At 42.9% G+C, this 12,812-nt stretch overlaps 1 protein-coding gene across 8 annotated transcripts in view; it reads right to left on the bottom strand.

The window, feature by feature from the left end:
* JADE2 (jade family PHD finger 2) overlaps positions 1-12,812 on the bottom strand; it is a 193,176-nt gene that overhangs the window by 53,363 nt on the left and 127,001 nt on the right. For all 8 annotated transcript variants that reach the window (XM_044454220.1, XM_044454219.1, XM_044454218.1 and 5 more), the window contains 2 exons: positions 10,112-10,279; positions 9,888-10,004 (listed from right to left, as the gene is read on the bottom strand). In XM_044454220.1, coding sequence (XP_044310155.1) covers positions 9,888-10,004; positions 10,112-10,279 — 285 coding nt within the window. The remainder of the gene's footprint in view (positions 1-9,887; positions 10,005-10,111; positions 10,280-12,812) is intronic.

Below are 12,812 nucleotides of genomic sequence, written 5' to 3'. Positions count from 1 at the left end.
TGGGTCATAATTTTATGAATAAACATTGGGCCCTTGGTAGCACTGGACCTTTTCTTGTACTTTCCTTTGATGCACTATATTCTTTAATAAGCATTATTAAAAAAATAATAAAGTGGATCCCAGCTTCTGATCAATCAGTGTCATAAAAATTAACTTACTGAAGCTCACTGCAGTGGCTAAATAACAGTCAACAGTTACTTTAAAGAAAAAAAAAATTAAACAATTTTATTAAAGCCCTTCCTGCTTTATTTGTTCTGTCAGGCTGGTCTCCCCCAGGCAGCAGGATCTAAAGCACCACTTCCCACCGAAGAGAGCACATTTCCTAGCTGGCTGTACGTAACCCTGCTGTCCCCTCATGGATTTCCCCACTCTTCATTAACTGTTTTTAATGGCTCTGAGTGTCAGGTAATTATTTAAGCCATAACCCATAAGAAATCAGTCTATTCCAGCTGCTAATGACCAGTTAAACTGCAATAAGGAGCTATTCTGAAGGGCTTATTGCTGTAGGCACCACACTGAGCCGTTTACATAACATGGATCTTGTGGTTAAGACAAACTGTAGCCCCAGCTTGAGCGACCACATTAACGCAAAGGGAGATTTCCTGAAGGATATTGAGAAGTGATCTGGGATATTGCACATCTCAATTGAGTGTAAGAACACTTGGTGATTCAGGGAAAAGAACATGAACATACACACCCCTCTTAATTTTAAGTGACTGCTTATGCGCTGTATTATCTGTGTCATATGGGTCTCAAAGGTGCTTTTCTCCTCTGCTGAGATCAGAAATACACTTGGCAAGGTATTCCCCTTACCTGAGGCTTCCTCCTGTTCTCTGAAAACAGATCCTTGTCCCTGCTTTATATCTGACTGAGGCAGGCACAAGTTTAAATGAAAGGCTCTGTTCCTGCATGCCTAGATCGTCTCTTCTATGGCAGGATCTCATGGAGGGCAAAGGAACCAAAATAGCAACATGAGGTGGCAGGCAATGTAGGGACATCCTCCTTGTTCCTCAACTACTAAGAACAGCACCTGCATAAGGAGCTGATGCGTTCCCAAAACAATCGTATCAAACAAATATTTAAAACTGCATTTGTGCCAAGTGGCAGGAAAAACAAAGAATCCAGAGTGTGGAAAGCTCCAGTGCAGACACAGGTTCAAAGTCTGAGTACTACTCTTTCATGATTTTTGCTGGATACCCAATGAGTAAGCAGCACTGTTGTCCAGATTTAGAAAGTAGAACTGGTCTGCTATAATGGGCATGCCTGGGAGTGGAGGGTGTGAAGAATACATTGGAAAGAACAACTAAGTCTTACTGCATTTTGAGGTTATAGACTTTTGCCAACAGTAAACAGCTTTGATTGAGTTTACTTGTCCGGTAGCCAAAGCTGTAATTTTCCTGCACACATAGCTAGATAGCTACTGATGGAGCCAATTGTGTTTATATTGAAGTAACATCTGGGGTTACTTTAAATGAGTGACTTGAAATATCTTTTGTTATGTTATGCACACAACTAGCTACAGTACAAGAGAAAAGCTGGGCAAGAAACTTTCTGACTCCAGCACGATATTCAAGCTACTTGCCCTCTGCATCTTCCTATGTACATCAGAAACAGTGTTATCATCATCAAAATGTTTATGGTTTTGCTAGAACAACAGCCTACACAGTGCCCTTTTACCCATGCTACCTTGGAGATAAAACAAAAAGAATGCTACCTATCCTGGGTTTCTTCAGACAGATGGCAAGTAGCAGTTGTCAGGGACTCTGCCCAAAATGCAAATAGGAACTAATTAGCAAGCTGAGCTGACAGGTCAACAATGCAGAGTACCTGTTCGCCAAAGAATGTTGCATAAAGTGATAATGAAGACATTATTGATGCATCATGCTTCCGCCCTGCCCCCAGTGAGTAAATGCAACCAGACAGACAAAGCAGGGAAGAATATACGTGAAAGGCACATGGAGCCCAGGACTGTGATAATACTCATACATAACAACAGGAAGATGATTAACCCACAGATCTGATTATCCTGGGTTAAAATTTGCTTAGCTGGATGATCTAGTCCAAGAGCCCAGCAATAACTGGCTGAGAACATGTAAATGTGTTCACACCAGCAGGTAATTTGTAAGCAGTCCTGAGCGCTTGGCAGAAGGAGGGGATATAAATGCTTGTAATAAATAAATTAATAAATAAATAGTCCTGATACATTTGGGTTGCTAGAGCTTTTCTGTTTGTGGAAACACCTGAAGTTCAATGACTGCTGATGGCCATTCTTGAGTTATTTATTCATTGATGTCTAACTATTTTTCTGGACCACACAAAGCTAACACTGTCCGGGAGGTTCATAAAATATAGGGGTAACTAGCATAAAATATAAGAAGAGCAAAACAGCTTACATCTAAAATGGCCACAAACCAAAGCAAAACTAACAGCAGAGAATAAGGATCAGTGCATGCATTTAGAATATTGGTGTTCCATTTACACTCATGTTTTTAGAAAGAGAAGTAAAAAGCCCGGAAGAATAACTAGATTTTCACTTGGTACAGAAAAGACTGCAATGCAAATGCAGGTAAGCACACAACTTTGCGGAGGACGTCCTACAATGGCCAGGTTCCAACTGTCATGCAGGTTCTTTTTCCTGTCTCCACGTTGTGGTTGCACACTGTGTCATTTCCCAAATTACCTTTACATCACACAGCTTTCTGTGTTGTCTGCATCCAGCAAGGTGTGCAGAGGGAGTGGTTCTGAAAGCACCTCAGAAACCCTGACTTGTTGTAGGGGTCCCAGGGGGGTTCACAGCAGCCCCGATGCCTCGGCAGGTTCAGATGACACAGGAAGGCGCACACTTCAAGGCTACTCAAGGAAATGATACTCTGCTCATCCTGTATGTGGCCTCTTTCCCACCAATTATTGTGGGAACCCAGCTTGGTATCAAGTGGTTGTTTTATGCAAGGTGACAACTGATGCTATTAGAACCACCACTTTTTATGCACAAATCAAAGACATAATACTATGGAAGATTTATAGCTAGCAGTAGAAATCCATTTCCTGAGCAAAGACATGGAAGGAGAGTTCTTCAAGCACAATCCGATGGCTGTCTGCTCAGAATAAGCCCTGCAAAATTGTGAATCAAGCTTGCAGCTGTAGTCCCGTTTTAAAAAGGAACTGTTCTGTGCTGAACATCTGTAGTTTTTTTCTCTTCCAAGAACAAATGGGAATGAAAACACTAGCAAACATAGTGTGGTTTTATCCTCTGTAAACTTTTCTACATGAAGCATTAATTGCGCCTCTATATATCCTGCTCATGGTTATGTATGGGTTTTTAGATAGCACTGTGACCCTCCAGTTATGCTTCTGTCTCTAAAGTGTATTTTTGGTTGTATTTTTAGAGCAGGAAAAGTTGGTATTTAATTGTGAAACTAAAAGAAAGCATTTCTTAAAATGTGGGTATTTGTGCTATTCTGCTACACCTCAGTGCTTCCTGGAGGTCATATAGCAGAAAAGCAGCACTTCTGGTGCAGTGCCTTGGATCCCAATTCTGTGATGAAACTGAAAGTAGATACAGTAGATTAACTGCTAATTAACAGCTTCATATGGAAAAGCTCTGTATCACTGTTAACCCAATAAACTGATTTACTGATAAGATACTCTGCTGTTTAAGAGTAACAGTTCTCCAAGAAGGGTCAAGGGCATTTTTATGGCCTACTTCCCTACAAGAGTATAATTTAATGCAAGTAAAAAAGGTGGTGTAAGTTTGTAAGCTGTCAGCTTGATTGCTGCTTGGTCTGGACGTTGGATCCAGTCTAGATCCTGAGTGAGGAGCACCTTTGCAGAGATGGAGCTCAAACCATGACAGCCTTGGCCACCAAGGAATGGTCAGAGTGCAGTTGGTGCCTTCTGGCTGAATCTTGGCAAATACCTTCATTTTTAGAGGGAACTGAGAAAACAGGGTCCTGCAGTCCAGCAAAGGAGAAAAGCATCTCCCAATAGTCCCCCTCTTATTCCTGCCTGACTCCAATAATGCTGGAGAACTCTGATGCTATGGTGAACAACTTGACCATGGAGGTTGCCCCATCACTGAGAGAGTGCGCTTGGGACCAAGTCATTCAGTTCTCACTTCTGAGGGCCTTGGTATGCACAGCACAGCACAGCACAGCGCATCCTCTAGGACACTGTCTGTGCCAGCAATGCAAGTGGCAGTGATCTGTATGCTGTGAAGAATGGCAGAGTCTAGTATCTGAACTGTGAGGTCTTTCAGCTTCTATAAGTGGGTGCCTTCCTCTTTTTTCAGGTACTAAACCATGGTAATTATGTGTCCATCACTGTCTGAATGCACTGCTTATAAATATTGGATGTGAAGGCTCTCAGTGCCCTCTGGAGCGCCAGGGGCTCAAGGAAAGTGATGCGGTTCAAAGTCTAGGCTCAGCCACGGGGTCTGTAGCATTAATGTGCAACTGAACGTCCAGCCTAACTTTGATGCATCTGCCATAATTAGCATGGATGAGGGTGCTGCAGGAATGAAATTGCTTTCCCCAAGTTTTGGCAGCTTGTCACTGTGTGAGGGTGAGAGGCAGATGGAGATGTAACTGACCAAGTGGTCCTCTGGATCAATAGCCTGGATAATCCAGTTCTGCAAAACCTTCATTTATCAGCAAGCAAAAGGAACATTGTGAGTGCCAGCAGACATTGAATGGTATGAGTCACAATGAGATTTTGGAATTGGATTTCCTTTGCCAAAAGATACCAAGAGTTTGCATATGATCTTGAAAAATCTAAGTTCTGTCTTACCTAGGAGCATCCCTAAGTACTTGATCCTTTGGAGTCAATAAACACTTTTCTTGGCTGATGTAGAAACCAAAAGTATGCAAGACACTCAGCATGGGAGACGACTGATTCCACACAGTGGGGACCACTATAATGTCCAAATATGCATATGAATCCCTTGTGTTCTTAGGCAAGTGCAAAGAATTGCTACATGTTTGGTAAATACTCTGAGCTGTTACAAGCCTGAATGGAATATCCTGGTACTGGCACTTCAGTGCCAATAGCATACTAATGGAAGCACTGATAACTCTCCTTGATAACCTTTTCATGAGAGAGGCAGTATTGATGCCAGGGTCATTATCCAGAATTTCTTGGTAGAAATTCAAGTTGACATCATTCTTTCATCATTTCTCGGCACTGTGAAATAATGGGAGTAGAAGCCATCCTTGTGTTGGAGAGATGCGATACACTGAATTGCCTCCTGCTGGAGCACTGTGTCTACTTCCCAAATGCAAAGCCTGCAATGGGTTTGCAGTATGAATGCCAAGGAAATGAGGGAGGATTTCACACTTGATCAGGCAGTCCTTCCACACAATGGAGAGGTCCCATGAAAGCAATGTGATAGATGTGCAAGCATGAAAGAAAAAAATATTCAAGTTCTGAAGGCAGGGTGAGAGGAAGAAGGATGAATGAGAATGGGGTGGGGTTAAAAGTCTTGCATTTTTACAGGGGGTGTGAAACCTTGACCAGGTATACTTGAAGCCTTAGTGTGGGAGACACCTGTCACTGAAAGGATCATTCTCCTTGTTGCCAAACTGGATAGAAGGCAGATTGTCAGGCCCATTGCTGCTACTGGTATCAAGATGGAATCAGTTGATCTCGCCCTGTTTAGCACGCTATAGTTCACCTACTGCACTGTGTCCATGCCACTGGTCTTCATGCTGAAAAGTCTGTCCCATCACATGGCAAGTTCTCAATGCAAGAATGAGCTTTGTGGAACAAACTGTGCATGCCTGTTTAAGGCTATGGCCCCACCATAGCATCAAAATCCGCCTGATGAGATTTATTCACCTGTTACTTCAGGAGTACAGTCAATTCAACCAGTTTTTCCTGGTTTGTTTGGCCATAGAGACAAGAATCCACAATATATCCTTCTCCCAAACAAAAGAAGTAAAGTCAGTAACTATTTGCGGGTGACCGCTTACTGTTGCATCTGATGCATTTTTTGAAAAGGGGCCCTCAATGCCTAAGACAAACAAGCAACTGTAAAGATTACAAAGAAAAGTTAAAACAGCAAATACGGATACAAAGAAAGAAGGAACAGAAAGAATAAAACCTCATCTCAAAAGCCAAATTAGTCTAAATAAATTCTTCCTGGTAGTTCCAATGGTGGTTGAAGAAGGCAGGGACTCAAAGAACATGTGCGTGCTGGTGGGGAAGGGTCTACCACCTACATTCCCCAGATGCAGCTGCGCAGCATTCATATGTGATGCACAGAGATCACAAAGCAGAAGTAGTTCTGGTTGATTCCATCCCAGTCAGACCTTACATGGAATACTGTGCCTACTTCTCAACAGTCTACTTTGAAAAGCATATAGGCAAACTGGAACAGGTTGTGAAGTGGGCAACAAAGATGTCCAGGGTTAAAGGAACTGTGTTATCTTGAGCTTGGAGAAGAGAAGATGAAACAGGATATGACAGCACTCTTGAAATTCTTGAAGGCATCAAATGCCTGTTCTCTGCTGCTTCCCCAGAAGGCAGGACTACATCTCACGGGCTTACAATACTGGAGGGCAAACTTCAGCTGAGGATTAGGAAAAATGCCTCAATGCTCAGAGCAGTGCAGCTGAAGGAACCAGTTATTTGGGGGGTTCAGTGTACCTTGCTGGAAGTGCTCAAGCAGAGGCCAGACTATTGGGAGCAGTGTAGCTCTGGATTAGGGTTGGGAGGAGCCCTAGTGGAATCCATCCCTCTAGCATTTGTGGACTTCCGCTCAGGCCCAGCTTGGTCTGCAAAGCCAGCCAAGCATGAAGAAGACCGCACACACTCACAAGACAAAGGCTGTGCAGTACGCAACCAAAAGGTGGCTGCATACGGCGGCGTGGAAGAGGACACTGCTAGCAGTAACATGAGGCTCCACTCTTGGACAGCCCTGCCTGACAAACCCAAGAGGTATGCTGCTTGCATAGCATGTGAAGCTCGACTCCTGGAGATCATCCCATGAACTCTGACTTGGAGCTACTGCAAAACAGACCAAAGGCCAGGAAACTGATCCCAGGGAATCTGACTCTTTCCCACCTACAAATGGATTTCTCACACATTCCTCATCTGCATCTCCTCTGTTAGCAGGGGGTTGGACTAAATGGGCTATAAGCCCCTCAGTCCAACTCTATGATTCTACTTGATGATTCTGAATTCAAGTACTTCTCATCCTGAAAGGAGCTGAGCTCCTGGAGCTATTAGAATATGCATATCCTATAACCTGTAGCATGGCCATAGTCATACAAATCATCCAGCAAGCCCAAGTGCTAGAATTATCCAACCTGGTTTGTGAGCCAACTGTGTCTCATCAGCTTTATACCCTTTCTCAAAACACCACTGCAGTTGTTGAATCCCCCTGTACTTTGTTCAACAACCCCAGTTTCATTCAGACAATCCAATAACTTCATCCCACTTTGAAAACTTTACTGACATCCCAGTCAAATGTTGGCTGGGATCCTTTTCTGCCATTGAATAATTGTGGATTTCCGTAAGTAATGTTCAATATCTCTGGTGCCTTTTCAAATACCACTAGCCAGGCCCTTTTAGATATTTACTATGCCATTTGGTCACGCTGCTCTTTTGACAACTGAAACTACTCTATTCCTTTTAGCTCCTAAGAATTTAGGCATCACTGCTTTCACTGAGCTTCATGGATTTCAATCCCTCTTGCCAGGAAGGTTTCAGTAAAAAAAATCTATTCTTTCTCAAAACTCTTACGTGAAGCTCTTGTAGAGGCCTGTTTGGTAAAAATCACCTGCAAAAGCCAAACCCAGATGAAAATGCTCCATAACCACAAATAGTGGGATTTGCAATCCTAATGCCATGGGGAGGAAAGGGCTAAGAGCTCATTTATTTCTACGTTTCACTTTGATGCTTAGTCATTGCCTAAATGTCTAAACAAATGAATCATCTACATATTTCCCCTCCTTTTTTTTTTTTTTTGGTAAAAAATGTTCTAGTTTTTAGGAGGCCAGCACTGACAAAAGCTTGACTGTCAGTCTTACAAAGACTTAGAAAATGTGAGATGCCAGCAAAGGAGATGATAAAACCCTGTTTTCCATTTCAGGTGACCTTTCATGCAAATCCGTTCAGTTCGGAGCATTTCAAAACTAACATGCAAGCCAGAGCTAAGAGGATGAAGTCTAGGAGAAAACTGAATTCTTTTTTCCCCCATGCTGCCAAGTGTAGCTGACTCGTTTCCCTGCCCTTCCGTTCTTTGAAAGCAATTGCCATTATGACAGAGTATCTCCATCTGGCAGGGTGAATAAGCAGATCCACTCAGAGCCATTGCAAATGGAGTTGAATCAATGTTGGGAAGATTTAAGAGAAATGTGTGTGAGCTTTCGTTTCAGGCTAAAAGGGATTGCTTTAACATTGCTCCTGCAAAATGCCCTGAATACTGTGGAAGCATGACGCTTCCTGTACATACAGTGCTTGAGTTTTCTTCCACCAGATTAACTGCCCCTTGACACTTACATGGCATCACTATGCACATAATCTTTCACAGTTCATCCCTCTGAACTGGAGGTCAATACTTTGGTTATCTTCCTTGAGTGCACTTAGACAGGATAGATTTGATAATGGGGGAGAACATTTCACTACACCTAGTGGCAAGTCTATATACCGTGTATCTAGGGGCAGTTCTATTCAGATAAAAAAGATCCATCCTCTGTTGCTGCTGCCTACCACAAATCCATAGAGGAAAGGACAGGATTCTTGCCTCTCATTCCTCCATGGGGAAACTGGGGGTGGCAGCGGGGGAGAATGTATGTATGTATTTATTCGGGATATTTCTAACCCACCCATCTCTGTGTGTCTCTGGACAGCTTACAAACAAGTTCAATAAATACAATATAAATGTATGGTTGTATGGTTTCTTGTTTAAAAAAAAATTAAACGTGCTTCCAAAAACAAGGCAGGGAAGAGAAATCTTCTTTCTTCCGCTAAGTTCTCCACAGAGGAAAGAGGAGGAGTGCTTTCCTTCCTGGGGCCAAGGCCTTTGACAAAAGCACAGGAACATTCACCCTCCACAGGAGCATGGTTGCCACCAGCTGGTTAGCAGGTGAGTGGATGCATTGATCTCTTGGCAGAATTTGTGCAAATTAATGGAATGTGTATATAATTCAATCTGCTTCTGCTAAGTCATGACACTGGAAATCCTGCTCAGCCAAATCCCAGGCATAACCTACTCACTTTCAAACCTACCCCTACAGTCTTAAGGAGGAGAAACAGGATGTGGCTGATTTTTCAAATGAAATATGGCCTTTGCAGAATGATAGGCCCAGTACTGAAGACCACACCTCTATGGCATAATCACAAAATCCACAGTGTCCTGTTAAAGGACTGACCTGGGGCTCCATCCAAAGGTCTGACAACTAAGTATCTCATGGGGTTTGTTCTTCTGCCAGAGAGACACTTTCCAACAGTGCAGAGACTTGCCAATAATCTCTCTCAGTGTCCTGTTAGCAGAGTGAGCCACATGCAGGGATGGTAACAGATGGAATAAACATGACATAACAACTGTTCTATCACTGTGCAGAGAACAGCTATATAATTGCTGCAGATCTAAGGACAAGACTAGATGACCCCTAAGTTTATGATTCTGTGACATAAACAATGCCAAGTACAAGGACATTACTGTGTTAAGCAATGAAAATAGTACATGGCTGTACAGCCTGATAGATTTTTGTTCTTCCTGCTGTTATTTTTCACACACACACACACACACACACACACACACACAATATTGATCTCAAAAAACGCTTGTATTATGCAAAATTGGACCATATCCTTATCTTTCTGACATGGGTGTTGCACAAAGAATAATTATCTAGTTCTGGGTTTTCCACAAGTTTCTTACTCACCTGAATACATGTCCCAGTGCATTCCTTGCAAAGACTGCATGACAGAGCCCATCTGCTTGCTGGGATGTGTGAAATCTTTGTAATGGGTTCCATTTTTTCAGGGCATCCAATGCTAACCTGCATCCAACACAGAGCACATGACATGATTCTTGACAGTACTTGACATGTGCAAAAACCAAACAGATTTCATCCATGTTCCACTCATAAGCAATTTAGCATCTTACTTCAGGAATCCATAAGGCACAGCTAACATGGACCCATTTTGTCCCACTTCGAGTGGGTTTCAGAGCTCCCCCTCTCTTTGGGCAGAGTAAACACTTTGGCTGGACTCCCAGGGCACAGGTTCGGCAAAGCCAGTTTCCAATGGGAACTTTCAGGATTCCATAGCAAGCCTAAGTAAACACAAAGGAAAACATGTTACTTATGTGAAGTCCTAGTGAAGAGACAGTGCTTCACACAGGTTGGCATAGTCCTTCATTTGAGATATGCAAGTTTTCAAGCAAAGCCATTAGCTGTCAGAGTTGGATACTGTGCCTGCTGCATCTGATTGGAGGCACACCCTGGCCATGAGGAATCCTTATAGACCTCTAAGAGATGTATTTGTCCACTCAGCTCTCCTGAGGGGAAGCTCCCTTGCAGGAGGGGTGAGGGGGCAGCCAAATACTTCTGGTCCTCACCCTACTGATTTCTTATGGCTTGGGATTTTAGGATTTTATCACCTGCAAAGGTATGCACTAGTTAGGGAAGTATGGCCTTCATGGCTAAAGAGGCTAGTGCAGGCTTCCACCACACGGGCACATTTAAATTAATTAAAATTACTTATTGCATTTTATAAACCATATAAACATGAGGCACACTTCAAGAGCCTCCTCAGTACATAAGCAATTTTTCAGTTGTCTAGTTGCACAGTCTTTGCACTATAACACACACATACTCAATTATTACTACTACATTATATTTATATCCTGTCTTTCTTTCTCTTAAAAAGAACCTAAGGCAGCTTACAAGGTTTGCCTCATCTCCACTTTATCCTCATAACAACAACCCTGTGAGGTAGGTTAGACTGACAGTTCATGACTGGCCCAGTGAGTTTCCAGCCAAACAGAAGACTCAGACTCAGGCCTCCAGACTCCTAGCCTAACACTCAAACCACTATGCCACAATGTATTCTTTTAGATGGATAAAAACATTGTAAAATACATCTTGACTGAGATGGCACTATATAATTTTCATATATTTAATGCATGTAATTCCATATGTCAAACCACAGTTGATATGCTGTACTTGTTACATTATTATTATTATTATTATTATTATTCAAAAAGTTAGGCACATATTGGAGATTTAAGCTACAAAACGACAAAACTGCCAAAAATTACTTTCACTTCTATGGTTTGGTTCATCATACAAGTCATACAAATGAGGTATAATGTTTTAACAGGACATAACTACAGAAATATGTCTGGAGTAAACTTTAAATATATACTTTGTTGGCATCCTTAAGCTTTAATTGGCTCTCACCCATGTCCTGATGATGGTCTTATTCCAGAGCTCTTCCTTTCACTTGTTTTGATGTTGTTACTTATTATGCAGAGTTTCCAGATTCCTATAAAACAAGTTCCCTAGGTGTTGCATACCATCCTAAAGCGTAATACCCTTGTTGACTAGTAAGATGGGACACTGAGGGCAAAAGAAGACGGGGACGGCAGAGGATGAGGTGGCTAGATGGAGACCCTGAAGCAGCTGGCAACTGAAGCAGTCAGCGTGAGCTTAAGTGGACTCCGGGGGATGGTGGAGGACAGGAAGGCCTGGAGGAGTGTTGTCCATGGGGTCGCGATGGGTCGGACGCGACTTCGCAACAAGAAGATGGGACAGGTGTGTAAGAGTCTATGGGAGGAATTAAGGAGTCCTTTAAGAACTGGTCTCTTGAGGCATCTTAAGAGACTCACACTGCCCAGTGTCAGAGGGTGTAGACTGGATGTAGTCCAGTCCCTTGCACCCCCAGGTTGGTTTTTTAAATGGTTTTAGCTAGCGAGGCTAGAAAAGTCTTGGAAACAGCTACAGGTAGGTGAAGAAATTCATTAGAGGTTGAAAGCTCAGCCTCTCAATAGTGGTTCCCTCTGCAGGTGGCAAGTTTTAAAGCTTAAAAGTTAATCCAAAACTAGCTACTGACTTATTGATTTGAAGGGACATGGTGTGGCACAACCACAGATGATGCACAATAAAGAGACACTCTTGGATAAGGCTGATGATGTCCTTTTCAGGACACAGGGCTTCGCTTCTGCTTCCTTCCTTGCTTATTTGTAGGCTTTTAACTTTATGTGCTTTAGAATTTACAGTGCCCTGGATTGCTGTGTCCTTCCTTCCACAAATCTCTTGTAGATTTGTTTGTGAATTGCTTTATGGACTCTCTCAAAAAAATCCAATTTCTCTTTTCTCCATTCTGAGCTCATATGTCTTAGAAGCACAGTGCTTAAACAGCCTTGATTTAACTGTGCCTGAGAGAACAGAAGAACAAACTGTTAGACATGAGTGGAATCTGCAATCAACTGCCTTTTCATTCACCCGTTGCTCCCCCTCCCCATAGCAAGGTCAGTAGCCATGCCATGAAGCGACAGGCTGCTTACATGCAACTGTGGCTCTTCAAGTGGTCATCTGTGTATGGCTTATACACCTGTGCAGAACAGTCCTTGGCAACATTCTCAACTAAACTGTTTTAGCCAGGCCTTTTCCCTACCTTCTCTGCACACACTCCAGGCATGGCTCCCACCTGGCTCTCAGTCCCAAGTCTGTTGTGGCAGAGAAGGAAAAGGTGAGACCTCGAAGTGGGGAGGAGTGGGGTGGCTCTGTGAGTTCACCGATGACACACAAAGTGCAACCCGTCTTCCCCTTTGTGGTCTCCAATTCACATACAGGGATGACTAA

This window comes from Varanus komodoensis, unplaced genomic scaffold, assembly GCF_004798865.1.
Source record: "Varanus komodoensis strain SLA01 unplaced genomic scaffold, ASM479886v1 scaffold7_3, whole genome shotgun sequence".
NCBI classification, from domain to species: domain Eukaryota; kingdom Metazoa; phylum Chordata; class Lepidosauria; order Squamata; family Varanidae; genus Varanus; species Varanus komodoensis.
Note: the sequence above shows the minus strand (reverse complement) of the source record. Positions and strands in the feature narration are given on the sequence as shown.